Below are 18,022 nucleotides of genomic sequence, written 5' to 3' on the forward strand. Positions count from 1 at the left end.
ATGATGACATTTTTTAAATGGGAAAATATGCATCTTAGTTCAGAGTATTTTCTTTACATATTTTTCTTATTCATATATTGGGTTCTGTTTCACCACATGCTTAATGAAAAAAATTTCAGGAAGCTTCAGTGATCCTGTTTAAAGGGAGGGACGGGGCGGGTGGGGAGGTGGGAAGAGATAGCATGGGTAGAAATGACAGATACAGGCAAGGGGACGGAAGGCAGAAAACAACACTGCCATGTGTGTACCTATGCAACAATCTTGCATGTTCTTCACATGTACCCCAAAACCTAAAATGCAATAAAAAAAAATGAGATGAGAAAAGCAGAAATCATACCCTAAAACAATAAAGCTCTCATATACTGTATTTCTTAGAATTTTCCTCAAAAAAAAAAAAAAAAAAAAAAAAAAAAAAAAAAACTTAACAAAGCATGTCGTAGCACTTGTGAAACACTACAAGTGTCTAAGCATAAAATGAGTGCCCCAGCACAGGTCAAAATACTGTTTACTGACAAGACCATACGATAACAAAGCAAGACATCAAAATGTTTACTCACCAATTTTTCACCACATGTATTCAACTGAGGACTGAAGAGTTGTTTTTCATTAAATGAATCCCTTCCCTAGTTTAGAAGTTGTTAGGATAACCACTTCAAAATACATCCTAGTCATTCAGCTTAGTCTACATTTTAAAAAATTCAAACTCAAACACCTGTTCTGTGGTTAACCTAACAGTGAGATTTTTATTTTTATTTATTTATTTTTGCCAGTATTCCTTACGAAAAAAATCAAAGCTGATATGACTTGAATAGTACTTAGGAAATATCAGGCTAGTCTGATGTTTCCTTTACTCCACAGTAGAATTGTGGTACTAAAAGGAACGAAGTAATAATGTAGCTCAATAGCCCAGTTTTAGACACACACACACACACACACACACACACACACACACACACAGAGAGAGAGAGAGAGAGAGAGAGAGAGAGAGAAGGGGAGAGGGAGAGAGAGAGATAGAGAGAGAGAGAGAGAAAGAGAGAGAGAAGGGGAGAGGGAGAGGGGGAGAGAGAGAGAGAGAGAGAGAGAGAGAGAGAGAGAGAGAGAGAGAGAGAGACAAAGTCCTGAGGATCAAGGAGATGAAACGATTTGCCCACAATTAACCAGCCAGCTCTCTTGACTCCCTAGACCAGCTGTCACGCCTCTAGCATCCACTGGCTCCCTTTCACAGAAATCAAAAGTACTATTTATTCCTCCTTTCTTCCCTATAACTGTTGTGCATAACTGTTTCCTCTGCAAGCATTTGCAAGACAGAACAATGCATCCACCCTTGAAAAGACTCTGATTAGGATGACCCTCAAATATCGTGCTCTTGGTAACATCTATTATCATCTGAAAAGCAATAAAAGGATCCCAGATCCCAAGAATTGGATCTCTGAAGAAGGTCAGTTCCTTTTTATTTTACAACCAAATTTGTATAGTGGCGTCTAAGATACAGTTACCTAAATTAGTTACAAATAGGTCCAGAAAGCATATTTGTCAGTATAAATTTTTACAAATGGTTCTAAAGTACTTTGACTAGTTTCAACTAGGAAAAACGTTAGGAATTCACAGCTGTACTGGATGTCCTGATTTCATGAATTCTCTTGTAAGAGAAATGTTCCATACAGAAATACCCCCATGTAAGACTTGAGAGCTTAAAACTTTCCTTCTCAGTGTGGGATCAAGATCCGGATACTCTAAAATAAATGCATCTTGCCGGGAGAAAGAAAACATGAGTTTAGTATGGTAACCTAATAATATTTGGTTTGAAAGCTCATGACTATCACTTCTTGAACTTCTTACCCTAAAAAAAAAAAGCCATGTGAAATAAAGGTAATCACCAAATGACTACATTTCCTGGATTCTCAGAATTATCAATATAATGTGTTTTATCAATCAAATTTAATATAACTTTTAGATTTAAAAAGAAGATATTATAGAAATAACGAAATACAGTACATTTCCCTTCCAAACATAGCCAAATCATCGTCATTGCTATTATAGAAAGTTCAATAAATATCCTTTCTACTAGACAGCCCTTAAATTATTTTAAGATATAATCTGACCTAGTTGGCTATATTGTAAGACACACGGTCTGTTCACAGAGTCAACTTTCTATACTATGACATGCCTGAATCTATCAGCAATAGACTATCTTGTGTCTGCATATTTACTTCTTGTAAGGACTCCAAAGTTTCAGCCATTGCCCATAATTTTTACAATATCCTAATAAAGTAGACATATGCTTGTGGGTTCTAAATCCCTTTTTCTCCCAGAGGAAGATTAAACAATTTAGACATAGGATCAGGCATTTGTACAGAACTCAACATTTCAGAATTTTTGTATGTTCTCATTTGTTTTGCCTAACTCAGTCATATAACATGCTTCATTTGCCCTCTTTTTTACCATTCATGAAATTTTGGTCCAGAGATGTCAAGTAACTTTTTCAAATCAATTACAACCAGTCCAAATAGCCTTACCCCCAGCCTAATGCTTATTACATTTTTTGCCCCAAATCTAAAATGCATTAAAACGTTATCTTTAAAGTCTTATTGTAAGATGGCATTTTCTTGTTTTATCATTCTCTATTGTCTTCTATTGATCTTTGGTCTTCACATTCAATCAAAGGTCCTGCTTGCTTTTTCACTATCTAAAAGGTTTCTAGAAAAGAGTTTCTCTACAAATGATGAGGAAAGGGTGGAGAGGGGGTGCAGCTTTACTTTTAACCCTAGTGTTGAATTTACTTTGAATTTCAAATACCATTAAAAGAGAGGTAGGATTTATGTAATTATGAAATGATGGCCTGGATTTTAGAAAGCTTGAGAAAGGCTATTCCAGGTCATTTTGTTTGTTTGCTTGTTTTTAGTTCACAGTTACCAGAGTTTACTATATGCCGAAAAAGTGTATGCAGTGTTGCTTGTTTTGTCCCCTGCCCAGAACTCAAGACAACCATTTTATAAAGATTAAAACCTAAAGAAACATTGTGGAATAAGGCCTCGTATGCATTCCGAGTTTTCTAAACTATACCTCACTCTGATTTAATAGTGCCAGGCTGATCGCTAGTTGCTATCTCACATTCTAGAACACTTTGTGGTGAGTTAAATGCAGTTATATGTGTCACAATTTCCTTTAATAAAGATGATAATGATGGTGATGTTGAAACCAAATGTTTGACACAATTCTTCCTTATATTCATTTTAGCAAATAGAATGTTAAAATCTGAGGTTAATCCTCAAATTCTGTTCTTATATAACTGCACAAAAAAAAAAAACTTAATAAATCTAGCATTTATATTGCACATTTAATAGAAAAATTTTAGGCCATAATCACTGTAGCTGCTGGGCATCTTATTTCTTCAAGAATTCTTTCAGTGCATGCATTAACTTTGGTTAAATTACTCTGGAGTTAAAAGGCAGAAGAATATATAAAATATATGATTTCAGAAGCATCATTGTAACAGACCAATTTCAAAAGATTCAGTTGCTAAATTTTACTTCACAGTTCCTTTGTAGATCAGTTATTTAGATTTTAAAAGAGGAGAGAATCATGTGATGTTATCTGCATGGTCACTAGTCTCACACAATGAAAACAATAAAATAAGACTAAAGAAATCATTCTTCCAATGATTGTCATTGAACTGTTACATTAGTAAACATTCACAGTATGAAGTCTCTCTCAATCTTCAGCATATAAAGTAGTGCAAAAAAAAAAAAAAAAAAAAATTCCAGTCCTGTTACCTGCAAACAAAACTTGTTACATATTCTCCAATGTCATTTATTCTATAATGCTAGACATTTGCTGTCAAATCTTCCCAAAATTAATAATAAAATATAATCAATTTCTAAAGGCCCTTGCAGCCTTTTTAAAAGTTAATTTCCAGTTAAAAATAAACTTTAATTAAATCCAAGATAAAATTGTGACCTATATTCTATTAAATAATTTACTTTCTTTTTTCTCTACACAGCAATTCTTACAATTTTTAAAAAACAACTACAGAATCCAAAGACATATGAGATGCTATTAAAGCACTGATAAATGACTGTTCAAATTCATTAGTTCTTACATAGTAAATACTTCAAAATGCCAACTTTTCCCATCACTGCACAATTACTAACATTGACAATTTACTTCACACACACACACTCACACATATACTCTCTCTCTCCATCTTTACTAACATCTTTTCTAGTTAATGTGCAAAACTCTTGCATTCTAATAAAAATATAAAGATAGATTTGCTCCTATTTAAGCCTCCCTCTTCTCCAGGATATATCATTTATTTGATATGTAATACAAGTTTAGGTACAATTATGCCATGTATAACCATTAAATGGTGTACTACTGTATGCATTGGGTCATTTGCATATTTCATTTTCATAACTGCACTCTCTATGCATAAATATATTTGGAGATGCTGGGGGGACAGTGGCAGGTGGAGAAAGCAATTCATACATCAGTCTCCACAGCCTTTGCATTAGAACAGTTGTTTTTATCTGTCTCACTGTCATCCCCCTTTCCCTGACACTTCTCCTCCTTTGCACACAGAGATTCCTTAACTCCTTCTTCCATCTCTAGATACTCTGACTTGTCCCCCAGGGAAGAAGAAGTAGAGCTCCGAAATTTCTTGAGCAAATTAGAGGGGAGGTATGGGCAACTGACTGCATTCTGCGTCAGCTGTGTCTGTTCCTCATTTTCAGTCTCTCTGTGGTAGAAATAGTTAAAGTTAGAGACAATCACTGGCACTGGCAAAGCAATGGTTAAGACACCCGCAATGGCACACAGGGACCCTACAATCTTGCCTCCTACAGTGATGGGCTTCATGTCCCCATAGCCCACAGTTGTCATGGTCACCACAGCCCACCAAAACGCATCCGGGATGCTTTGGAAATGGGTAGTAGGTTCATCTGCCTCTGCAAAATACACAGCGCTGGAAAAGAGGATGACCCCAATGAAGAGGAAGAAGATCAGAAGGCCCAGTTCCCGCATGCTGGCTCTGAGGGTGTGGCCCAGGATCTGCAGGCCTTTGGAGTGCCTGGAGAGTTTGAAGATCCGGAACACTCGGACCAGACGAATGATTCTGAGGATGGCAAAGGACATGGCCTGCTGCTGCTGACCATTGCCACCCCCCTGTTGCTGGGCCAGGTCAGTGCCCAGTGTGATGAAGTAAGGCAAAATGGAGACAATGTCAATGATGTTCATGATGTTTTTGAAGAAGAGTGCTTGGCTGGGACAAGCAAAGCAGCGAACCACAAACTCAAAGGAAAACCACACAATACAGACCGTCTCCACAATGAAGAAGGGGTCATTGAATATCGTGTGCCCTGAGTTCTCCAGGTGGGGTGCTGAGGTGTCATTCAACAACCCACCATGCCCGCCAGCACTCAGTGCCATGACGAGATCCCTGTCGTCCCTAAACTCAGGCAAGGTTTCCAGGCAAAAGATGACAATGGAGATTAAGATGACCAGGACGGACACAATGGCTATGCCCCTGGCAGGACTGGAGCTCTCTGGATATTCGAAGAGGAGCCAAATCTGCTTTTTAAATTCATTCTCAGGGAGGGCCCTGTCCTCCTCTTCTCTCACAAAGCCCTCATCCTCCCGAAACTTCAACAGGGCCTCCTCCCCCAACTGATAGAACTTCACCTCCTCAGTGAAGATATCAAAGGGGACGTTGACCGGCCTCTTCAGGCGGCCTCCTGATTGGTAATAATATAAGATGGCATCAAAGCTGGGCCGGTTCCTGTCAAAAAAGTATTCATTGCGCAAAGGGTCAAAGTACTGAGTCCTCTTTTCAGGGTCTCCCAACAAAGTCTCTGGAAACTGGGCCAGAGTTTTCATCTGGGTCTCAAAGCGTAGGCCTGACACATTTATCACCACACGTTCACAACAGTCACTGTAGCGGACTGAACTGTAGCCACCACCGCCCTCATCCTGGGGCAGCAGGTCCGTGTAGGAACACTCATCACCATGGTCATCTTCACTATAGTAAAACCTTCCCTCCTCTTCCTCCTCCTCCTCCTCCTCCTCATCTTCCTCCTCCTCACTCAGCTCCCTCAGGATCTTCTCCTCAGAGCCGCTGGGCATCAGGTCAGAGCAATGAGGGAAGCTGCTCTGCCGGTGGTGGGCTTTCTTCTTCTCAGGCCGCTGTCGCCTCCTCCTCCGGCTACCCCGGCTGCTCTGAGGGTCATGGGAGGTGCAGGCCCCACGTGACTGGTGGTGGTGGTGGGATCCCCCACCAGAACCCCCACCACCTTCGACGGCAGCTGTGGCTGCTGCAACAGCAGCTGCCGCAGCTGCCCTGGAGTGAGCAAGCCTCTCCCGCTCCCGGGCCCGGGCCTGGGCGGCATAACCGTAAGGCATGTGACTGTTGCACCCTGAGCTCTCCGCACTCACCATTGCAACCTCCATGGCGGTGGTTTTTCGGAAATGGCTGGTTCCAGTTGTAGAAGAAGTAGAAAGAAAAATAGGGCAGCTTCTTTTCTCACCAAATTAAGGTAAGTTTGGAACCCTTAAGCAGATTGCTTGGAAGACTAAGGATATTTTCAGTCCAACTTTGCATTTTCTGTTTTTAAATCAGCACGCCCCATGCTCTCTCTTCTCAGGCATTCAACATTGCTCTCCAGAGCTTGGCTGGTCGAGATAAACAGCCTAGCACTCTCAATCCTAAGAAGTCCGAGAACGCCGGAGTCTCTCAGACACCTATGTTTTGGGCGTAGATGTTCGAATTTGCAAATGTGTCTGGGGTGTGCTTAGTAATGACGCTGCAAGATTCAAAAGCAGCAAGTGTCTGACAGTCAGAAGTTATGCCTAGAAAATGAAATATATTTTTCTGCCATGGAAATTGGCTAATGCTCAGTCCATTAAATTTAAATAAAATGCAAATAAGCCTTTACTGTTAGCACTTGCCTTCTAGTGATGGCTCGACCCATGTTAAGATGTGGTTTGAAGTATGTCCAGCCATTTCTGCTCAAAGTCTATCAGGATGATTCTCCAGGCTCTCCTTTTAAGTTCATCAAAGGCTTCCTGGACCCAGGTGCAATGCTACACCATAGACAGAGGCAAAGACCCTGGGAGGTAGAGAAGGTGCTAGATGAGGTGTCAGCAGAAGCAAAACCAGCTGTGAAGTCTCCATAGACATCAAGGAAATGCAGAGCATCCTTCGGCCAAAATCATGCAGAAGAAGCACTTCACCTGAAACAGGATTGGAAACAAGCATAGGGAAAAAAATAAAAAGGAAACAAATCATAAAGAGCAAACTGAGCATTTGTCTTCACATACATTTCCTTCTCTTTTCTTCAAGCAGGTCATGTAACACACCAAGCACCCATACATTTTAAAGAGTATGGTGCAGGCTATTCTTACTCACTAAACATCCTTCTTTCCTTCTTCTTCGGCTATTATTTCAGCTCGGTTTATTTTTAGGGCAACTCAATTATTTTTCCTGTCTCCCATCATGGCCCACATGGCTCTTGCTTCTATCTTCCCCTTCACGAATGCCAGGTCTTAATTCTCACTGTCACTCTCTTCATTCCACAAAAATAATGCTGTGACTTTACAACTGCTTCCATCATTCAACTATCTCGAGGCAGTTTTTAAATTTTCCACTCGTAAAATGTTTCTGAATTAAGTGCCCTTCCACTCCTCCCTGTCCTGACTCAGGATTGGGGAAGTCAGAAGGAAAAGAAAAAAGAAAAACAAAACCAAACCGCATTATTTTGTCCAGACGGCACCACTTGAATGAGCTTCAATCACCTCATCTATAAAGTACAAATAATAACACAACTTCCCCCAGCCCCTGTTTGTAAGGATTAAATGAGATAATGGATGTTGATAAAATATCACAATGCCTTTTACCTAATGAATGGCAATAAACACTGGCATTTATGAATAACATGATAGTAGCCTATGTTTTTATTGTCTATCTACACAGTCCCAAATGTTTCTGTCCTTAGACCACTAAAGTAAGGGAAGATGGAATGTGAAGACATACAGGATATCCTGAGACTCACCAATGGCCCGTGTTAAGTTGGCACTGCCTGACTCCCTGCAGCATGTCCCCATTGTTTTTCTGTCCCCCTGAATCCTGAACACTCCCTACCACCCAGACTAGGAACTAATGCCAGTTTTCACATCTCTAATAATCATCTTCTCTCCTTGTGGTCGCCCCATGCTCACCTCAGTGGTTCCTCTTATACTCTGTTCAAGGGACTATCTCCTTTTAGTTTTTAAATTTCAGCTTGTGTGGACTTCATTCTTAGCCTATCATACGCCCCCACCTTCACTTCAATAAATTCACATCCCCAACATCCCCCTCCTCTCTTTCTCTCTCTCTTTGCCCACTTTTATTTATAATCTTCCACTTCCTAACCACATGTCCCTTGCAGCTCTGATCTGCTCCCTCTGTCACCTGGCCCTTCTTCCTTAGTTTGGTCTCCCAAGATCCAGGTAATTCATCTCCTCAGCCAAGTCCTGTAAAAGCCCCCATCCAAATCTCCTATCTCTTCTTGATTTTTCCATGTACTCTGTTCAAGAAGACTTCCAAGAATGCAGGGAGTAACCCACAGAACTGAAGAGAATGATGATAGCCTGAATTCAGGACATCTACCAGCTTCTATTACTGGAAGCACTTGGAAAGCATAAGAGAAATGGCTTTCTGAAGCCATTAACAGGATTCAGCTCTTGACCACCTGCTGCTTCTTGCTGATCCTGTCAGCCTAGCAGCCTAAACACACTGAATTTTATGAAGTGACAAGCATGGAAGGGGCAAACAGAAGTCTTCCCAATCATACACCCCTTCCCAATCATACTCAATTTCCTAGGGCAAGAAGGGCATTTGATTGTGACACAAACCCCAGAAAATACACCAGTGAGGGCATCTCACGTGCTAGCTCCCTTCCTTTGCCTGACTGCTAACATCTCATACGCTGAAATGTTTACCCTCAAGGAGTCTCCAAATCCCTACTTACAAAACCATCCTGGGGTGATATTCACTGTGGAGTGTCAGGCCAACATCCTTTCAAGACTTGCACAGACCAAATAGCCTGAGAGTTTGCTTAGTTTCTTCCCCAGCTCCCCAAAAACGATAATTTCAGTGAAGCCCCAGTGTAACCCAAGTTCCTGTATAGCTGAGTACTACACACACCTGCCCTCCCACCCAACTGACTCCCAGAAGGTCATGAATTGGAGAGTCTTCTAATTCACCATCATCTCTTCAGGAGATCTTGAACTGCCCTCTTTCTGCTCCACACCAAATAATTTCACATTTATTTATTTATTTGGGATTATTAGATTTTGTTTATCTAACTCCCTCCTCCACCCTACAAATAGCAAATTGCCTTCCTTTTTATTGTCTACTAGTTACTTCACCAACCCTGATTTAGAAAGAAAGAGGGAGAGAAAGAAGAGAAAAGAAAAATCATTCATCCAGCAAACCAGACTGGTTTTAAAATCTCTCTTCTTTCTCAAGGTACTCCTGTTAAGAGATTCTATTCAAGTCAATTCCCAGGAGCCTTTATGAGAGAGATCTTTGCAGAGGAATTTGTCTTCTTCTTTAACACCATTAAACAACAGGATTTTGCAGACTACCTATTCCCCAATCCCGGCGCCCCCAAACAACAGCCAAACATCCGCCCCTCCTCCTCTCACCGAACCCCCCCCCCCCCCAACAACAAGGCTGTCCGTCTCTCAGTGCCAATTCCTGCAACTGTGTCAGGGTGGTACCTGAACCTTATCTGAGAGACAGACAGAGAGAGAAACTGAGACAGAGAGGTGGGGGGGGGGGGGATCAGAAAAGCCAACACCGTGAGAAATGTACACTTCAAGGCACGCCATTTATGCAGCCCCTATGTATGTTGCTCAAATGCTAGGAAAATGCACGCGAATCCAAACATTGGGAGCGGCAGCAATTCAGACCCGTTCACCAGCTGTTCCCAAACGAAGGGAACCGGTGAGGCTGGGAGGAGGCGAAACGATGCTAAATCTTAACCCCCTCTCGTTGGAAAACGACATCTTTAATCGCGCCCTCGCCTCCAGACCTCAGTTCCCGCTCCAGCACGTTAGCCAGGGCGCACTCACCGCATCCCCGGGGTTGGGAAAATAACAACTGTTGGCCCCCCGGAGCGCCGCGCAGCATCCGCACCTCCCTTCTCCCACCTCCTGGTTTATTTTTAACCGCCTTCCATTCATGCCCTTCTGTCACATTCCCGATATTATTTATCCCTCAGATGTCCACTGTTTCTTAACAGCCAAATGAAGAAGGTGGAGGAAAGATTTTTTTTGAAAAGGTATCATACTTACCGTTCCCCGGCGGGGCGAAAGATAAAAATAAAGAAAATCCACCGGCTGGCTTGTTTTTCCCCCTCAAGCTGCAACAGCTGGAGGAGGGGAAGAACGATCTTGGAGTGTTAAAAGGAATCACTCGGGTTTGGCAGGTGGAGGCTCCAAATATCCACGGAACAAGTTCTGTTGCCTGGCCCGGCGGGGGGCACAGAGTCCTCGCGGCTGGAGCCTGGGGGTGGGGGTCGGGGCTGCCCCAGAGAAGACCCCAAGACTCCTGGTTCCTCTGGAGTTCAGCACAGGAGGGATTGCCTGGGAAAGGAAGTCAAGGTTCCCCCGAAAAGAGGCAAAATCCTAGACAGCAGCGATCACTTGTTAAGCCCGAATTCCTCCTCCAACATCCATCCCTCTCTCGCTCTCGCTGGCTGCAGGAGCAGCACACGCCTCCCCTGGCCGCGAACGCGCGCCGGGCGGGGGCGGGGCCAGGGCCGAGCCGAGGGTGTGGCGTTCGCGACGGTCGCCAGGGGCGCCTCCTGGAGCGGCGGGGCGGGCGCAGTCACGACGCCGCAACTCCCCGCACTCTGGCCGGGCCCCCAGACTCCCAGGATCCGGGATCGATTCCAGGAGTCTTTGGCTGTGGTCCCCAGAGGAGAGGAGCAAATCCTGGAGAGGTGTCCCTGTTGGGGCCGGAATGGGGGTTTCGACGGCAGCGCGGGAGTCCCCAGAGGGCGTGGGAACGGGAAGCTCCCCGGGAGGTGCAGTCCCGAAAATGGGGTCCTTTGGGACATCTTCTCCACTCCCCAACTTGCTTTCTCCAGATCTCCCCTTGAGCCCCCGTCCCCTTCTCCACACCCCACCCACTCTCAAAGCGGGTTTGTCGGGTTGGGAGCCCTCCCGTGCTTGCCAGCGCGCCCAGATCCCTCAGTCTCCGCCTTCCCTGCACACAGGAGTTGCGCGGCTTCAGCTTCGGGGTTTGGCCTCCGGGGCACGGAGGAGACCGACTTTCAACCTGTATTCCACCCCGGGTAGGGGAATGCTACAGAAATTGGAATCAGGCCCAGGCTAGGGGCTGTGCAAGGGAAGCAGCAGTCCTAGAGGGAGAGGGTTGGAGAGATGAGTGAGTTCCAGAGTGGGCCCAGGGCTGGGGGCTTTGGAAGGCGGAGAAGAGCCCGCAGACAACCTGTTGCTGCAAAAAGAAATACGGCTCTGGTACCGACCGAGGGCTCTTTGGATCCCTCAGGATAGAAATCAAGGGAGATCTCAGCAAAAAGCAAGTTTATTTGGTTTTCTTTCTTTTAATTAAAGCTTGCGCGCACAAGTGAGCTAACACCAAAAAAAAAAAAAAAAAAGTGCGCTGCTCCTCGAAGTCAGGGTGTGGTTTTCTTTCACGAGCCTCTCCCCTAAGGGGAAATAGGGGAACTATGGACAGAGCACGTAGAGGTGGAGTTTTTCTGGCGCACTGCTTCATAGAACCTATGTATCATTCGCATTTTAAATCTCCACCTCTGAGCGTGAATTTTTGCATTAAAATAAGGAAAAGGTCACTACGAGTTGAAAGTTAAACCTAGCTGCAGGTCGGGGCCTCGGGCAAGTCCCTGTTCCCCTAAAGCAGGAACTTCTGGTTAATAACTTCTTGGGCCTTTCATGCTGACTGGCTGAAGTTTCAATTCGAGGAAGGGTTTCTCCTTGTTTCTTGCTTATTTCTTTGGACCACTTCAAAATGGGAAAGTAGACAGCTCGCCTTTCTGAGGCTTGCCAGAATCAACCGGGTGAGAGGTTTGGCTCCGGGGAGTCTCTGTCTTATGCTTATTATTATTATTTTGTCTTTTTGTTCTTTTCCTTTTTGTGATGAACGGGGTTTAAGAGTGCTCCACAGGGCCCAGCAGCCCAGCGGTCTCTATCTTAGTGAGCTCTCCCACTGCCCATCTCCATTAAAAAACAAACAAACAAAAAAGGTTCTGCAGTCCATTCCCACCCCACTTCCACCCAAGCGACCGCGCACGAGTGAACACCCAGACACACACGGACACAGACACGCACACACAAAAACAGGGTCTCTCTAGAACCTCTCCCAGCACGCCCGATGGACCAGGCAGGCAGTGGCGGCGCGTGCCCGGACTGCTGGAGAAAATCCGACCTTGGGCTGGTCGGTTGGCGCCGGGACGGTCACTGTTGTCCTCGGGGAGGCAGCTTTGTTCAAGGGCCCTATTGGGCCTCCTCCTTTTGTGACGCTCAATTAATTATTAAGGGAAATATTCCTGAGCTGAATTATAGATATGCCCTGCACTCACTCACCTAACCGCTGCCGCCGCCGGCTTGGAAAAGGACACCTGGAGGGCTGCTTTTTGTTGCTGTTTGATTTTTCTTTTATCTTTTTGAATAACCAACACACCCACAAATCGAACTGTAATCAGTGTGAAGGAAAAAGAAGAGAAGAAATAAAACCTAGAGTGGACTCTGGTTTTTCTAACTTCTTTCAGCTAATGCAGCTTGAAATTTTGGCATGCATAAATTAACCTGTAACCCCCTGGCCTCAACCCTGGTGGAGGAGCTGAGAGAAAGGTATCTTCAGGCTGGCTCTAGAGACATTCTTTGCCTCAGTTCATTCCCTACTGCAGTTCGTTCCAAAAGCAGGGAGAGAGGGTTTCTCTAAAAGTGTGAATGATCATGTTCACTGGCCCCAAACCCTCTCTGTACCTCTACAATATGATATCACACTGTACCCTTTCACACATACCAGAAGCAAATAACCGGTAATATTTATTGTTGGCTCATTCAAAGGATGTTTCTTGGGATGGTAAAAAGCAAGGGTGAGGGCACAGGATCTTGGGACCTGTTTCTCAAAAGCAATTTATGAGATCAATCCCGTGCAACTATGGAATGCTTTCAGAGAGATGAAAAATGAGATGTAATGAGGTGCTAAAGATGAAACTTATATTGAAGCTTGGACATTTTAATTGAATCATGTTACAACTTTATGAATTATGCTTCCCTTTTGCTGTTTGTTCCTATCCCAGATAATTTTAAACTTTTCAGTGCCTGAGGACTTCATAAATATTTGCACTTCTTAGGTGCTGGGTAATCCAAATTCCTAAAGTACAACAGGAATGGTGCTGAGTAACAACTCTACTCTTGGGAGGACTTGGTCAAGGCAAGTAAGATGGACTGAGTGTCCACCTAGTACCTGGCTCTGTGCTCAGTTCTTTGAATGTATGTTATGTAATTTTATTTGCATACCTAAATGCTTTTTTTTAATGTGGTAAGTACTATTATTACCACTATTTTATAGACAAGGAAATGAAATGTTTACGATGATTAGCTAACTTGCCCAAAGGTTATATAGCTAATTATGCAGCTAACCTTATATATCTGACTCTGCAGTGTGGACTGACCCAGTGCTAGTGATCATGATACCATGTGGTCTATGCCCATTCGTTCATACAAACTAGTGGCTGTCACAGATGCATACACAGATTATGAAGCAAGGGGATTTGTGTTATGGTGGAGGTATGAGAATGTTGCTCTTTGGGTGCAAAGAGTGGAACAGCATCTAATGTGAAGGAAGTAACCAAGAATTCCCAAGGAAAGGGGAGCAATGTCTCAAAAATATTAAGTGTTGGAGTGGCTGCCATGGAGAATACACAGACACATGATACTGGGATGGAACAGAGGCAACTGGAGCTGGAGATAGGTTAGGACTGACTGGGACATGCCCCCTCCCAACTTTCTCCCACCATACACGCTCATGTACTCCTACCTCTTTGCCCATTTAAATAATTAATTCATAAAGCAAATAAAAACATTCTATTTCTCTCCTTGAAATTATCCTAAGAATTCCTAGAAACTCATAAACAGTAGCAAAAATATTCTTTGTTTGAGACCAACAAAAATCTACCTTGTCTTAGTCCCCAAACCTTGTTTACTTTTTATTTTCTTTTGAAATGGGCTCTCACTCTGTCATTCTTGCTGGAGTGCAGTAGCATGATCATAGCTCACAGCAACCTCGAACTAACTCCTGGGCTCAAGTGATCCCCCTGCCTCAGCCTCCAGAATAGATGAGGCTAACAGTATGTAACATCATGCCCCGCTATTTTTATTTATTATTTATTTATTTATTTATTTATTTTTACTTTTTGTGGAGACGGGGTCTTAATATGCTGACCAGGCTGGTCTCAAACTGGCCTCATGTTCTCCTCCCACCTTGGCCTCCCAAAGTGCCCAGCATGATTACTGGCATGAGCCACTGTGCCAAGCCTCTCTTTTCTTTAAAGAGGAAAAAATTATTTTCTTGCTTTTCTTAGTTATCGACTAGTCAAAATTCTTTAAGCTTTCTACCGCCAAATACACCTATTACCACAAAGAATGTAATCTTGGCTTTGAATTCTCTCAGCGGCGGTACAAATGTTCCGGATCACACCGTGAAGCCTTTGCTTATAGAGAAAGGGGCAGAGGGCAGCAGATCGTCTCTGTACAAAGCACCACAGGAAGCCCTGTGGGATACAAGCTAGGTCCATTATACATGTTTTTGTTCTCTTTGAGGACTGTGGTCCACAGTGGATTGCAATGTTCTGTTTACCCCTCTATCTCCCCAAACATGCCTGTGATACTTCACTGAGAACAGGCACTATATCCTGAACAGCTAGCGTTGTACTTGACCCAGAGTAGAATGTGAATGAATAATGCAAGAGGCTTCCCTTTGCCAAGAAAGTTCAGTGAATGTGTTCTGAGAGAACCAGAGGATCGCTTTTTCACCCGCTCACCCCACCCTCTCAACTATCTCACTTTTAAAGTTCTGAAGTGATGGGTAGGGTGGGGTATGACAAGGCCCTGGGGATTTGGTTCCATGCTCCCATTCCCAAATTTATGGGTGGGGATATTTTGAGCAACCCATCATTCCTTATAAAATGTGAGTCACTCAGCTAGTTTTTTCTTGTAGATGGGTTTTCAACGGCCATTCACCACCACTTCCTAGTCTATCTTACGCATATTGGCACTGGTCAAAAAGACATCAGAAAAGCATATTTGTTTCGTACAACAATGAGTGTCTTATTCCATTTCAGCTGCTATAACAAAATACCATAAACTGGTAGCTTATAAACAACAGAAATTGCTTTCTCACAGAGTTGGAGGCTGGGAAGTACAAAATTAAGATATCAGCAAATTCAATGTCTGGTAAGAGTCCATTTTCTGGTTCATAGATGGCACCTTCTTGCTGGGTCCTCACAGTGTAGAAAAGGCAGCTCTCTGAGGCCTTTCTTATAAGGGCACTACTCCCATTCATAAGGGCTCAGCCCTCATGGATTAATCACCTCCCCATAAGTCCTGTATCCTAATATCATCACTTTGGGGATTAGGATTTCAACAGAAGAATTTAGAGAAGACACATTCAGACCATAGCAGTGTAAAACATCAACCCCAGAAAGAAACTGACTACTCATTCACTGACTCTGATCACAGCACGCTGCCAGACACAATGGTGATTAAGGCAGCTGCTGCCTGTCCTGTGTGGACACTTGTGGTCTAGAGGGGAGGAGACAGACAAGTCAACACAGTTGGGTGGTAAGGTGCTGACAGAAAACACACAAGGGGCAGAAAGAAGTGGCACCTAATTGAAGTTGTAAAGGAAGGTCCTTAAGGCTGAAGGAGTTCCACAGAAAAGCTCAATGAACAACAATAGCTTGTGTGAAAATAAAGAAAAGCAGAGGATCTGCTATGAAATGGAAAAGGGAAGCAGTGAGGGGGACTCTGATATGCCACGCTCAAAGTAGGATCCGTGAGAAAACACTGCATGATAGGAATCTCAACCTTTTTCCACTTTTACACACGGGACAGATGTAGTTCATATGCACTACACACTCCCTTGAGCAAACCCAGATGAGCAACTCCAGCATTCACTAAATAGGCTGAGTTGCAGGCATTTTTGGGCCTCCTGGCTGCAATGATATCACATTCTCCTTCATTTATGATGCATCTCAGAGGCCAAATGGGTGAAATTGAATTGGTACAACCTTAAATAATCTCAGATTCTGTTTTTCTAAATGCAAGTCTATTTTAAAATGCCCCTTTTTAATTGAAGTAACTCAGTTTATGCAACACAGCCCATTATTAACACTGATACTGTGGTGATCACTGTTGTTGAAATCCACTCCGATAGAATTATCATTTAACTCTTTGTTTTCCTTATATGTGCTTAGGAAATGGGGTGGTTGTGGAGATTCATTGAAAGTGAAGTACCAACCCTGGCACAGACAAATCATCCATGGCCTCATCCTCTAGCATCAGTCAGGAGCAAACTTGGGGTAGAGGTGAATCAAGACAAGGTTTGGATATGGGATGGTGTTTCAGCTCTACAGATATTATCGTCACCATGCCTTTTGTAGTAATGCCTAATAGTTCATGTCAAAGAGTTTTCCCCAGATGTCTAAATGTCATCTTTTTTATAAAAGCTAGAGATCATGGTATATGCCCTGCAAAACAATGTGTTTAGAAATCATTGGCAGCCTCTTTAAACATAATCAATGACATTAAGATAGGCCAGTGACTTCTCTTGAGAGTTGACTCCTCCCCTTCCACTCCATTTTGATTTTGATCAATACCTTTCACCCCCCCCCCCCCAAGGACAGCCATCACCAAAGCTGACAGAGAGCCTCTGTTGTCCAGCATAAGAATGTTTACATCCATTTCTCCAGGCTGCCAGCATCCTGACTACTTCATCAGACCAGCATTCCTTTAGATTTGGTTAAGTGTTAGAATAAGCTTGTCCAGCACAGGCTTTTCAAAACAAGAACCATACTTGTAGGAAGGATATTCTCATGTGGAAGAAATTCCCACAGGGTACAGATCAGCTGGGAAATCTAACCAAAATTAATTCTGTTACTTGCTCACTTTTTTCCACTCCTGGCTAAAGACGGAAACACAGTTTTGGGGATTAGCCAACTGATAAATTTGAAAACAAAAATTTAAAACAAACCAAGCGGAGAATATGGGTTTCATAAGGATGCTAACTTTCAGTTTCTCATCACTGACTCTGGGGAACAGCACGTCACACATCAGGCTGTATGTACAATTGAAACTCCTCCAACATATTTCTCAGTTAGTCTCACATATCAGCTCTTGTTCTGAGTAAACATAAAGATCTTAGGCTGTCAGCTACCAAGGTCATGTGGGGGTACAAACACTGCCCATTTCCTTTAGATGGTTTTTAGCAGAGACCTTTTCTTTATTCATATATAGGTTTAAACTTGAAAAGAAATTTATAACATTAAATTTATAAATTTATAGTGAAATGTTAATTATTCATAGCAACCCTTGAAAAGAGCTATGTAAACATTAGACCAAAGCAATTGCTCTTGAATTGCTTGAGGGGCTGGAGCAAAGACCAGATCCTGGGGTTATATGTTTATCTCTCCAGCTAAGACAACTCACCTCTGTAGCTGTCTCAATTTTCTTATTTGTAAAAATGAGTACTATAGCATCAGTCCTATTTCACAAGATCATGAATATGGATCATATGAAAAAGTGTATGGGAAAGAATTCTACAACCATAGAAGTATAACATAAATATAGGACATCATCATTTTAAAACAATAACCATCTGTCATGGACTGAATGCTTATGTCCCTACTCAAATCCATATGTTGGAGCCCTAATTCCCAATGTTATGGTATTTGGAGATGGGGCCTTTGGGAGGTAATCAGGATTGGATGAGTTT

At 43.1% G+C, this 18,022-nt stretch overlaps 1 protein-coding gene across 1 annotated transcript; it reads right to left on the reverse strand.

Annotated features, from left to right (window-relative positions):
- Positions 1-434: 434 nt before the first annotated feature.
- KCNA4 (potassium voltage-gated channel subfamily A member 4) lies at positions 435-10,776 on the reverse strand. Its single transcript, XM_003919947.3, has 2 exons — positions 10,333-10,776; positions 435-7,227 (listed from the first exon to the last, which is right to left on the reverse strand). The coding sequence occupies exon 2, from the start codon at positions 6,442-6,444 to the stop codon at positions 4,483-4,485; it is 1,962 nt and encodes a 653-aa protein (XP_003919996.2). The 5' UTR covers positions 6,445-7,227; positions 10,333-10,776; the 3' UTR covers positions 435-4,482.
- Between the last annotated feature and the right edge of the window lie 7,246 nt (positions 10,777-18,022).

This window comes from Saimiri boliviensis, chromosome 6 (assembly GCF_048565385.1).
Source record: "Saimiri boliviensis isolate mSaiBol1 chromosome 6, mSaiBol1.pri, whole genome shotgun sequence".
Classification (NCBI taxonomy): domain Eukaryota; kingdom Metazoa; phylum Chordata; class Mammalia; order Primates; family Cebidae; genus Saimiri; species Saimiri boliviensis.

Bases quoted from the DNA above. Each gene is read 5' to 3' on its own strand.
- KCNA4 (XM_003919947.3), bottom strand. From the start codon at position 6,444: ATGGAGGTTGCAATGGTGAGTGCGGAGAGCTCAGGGTGCAACAGTCAC.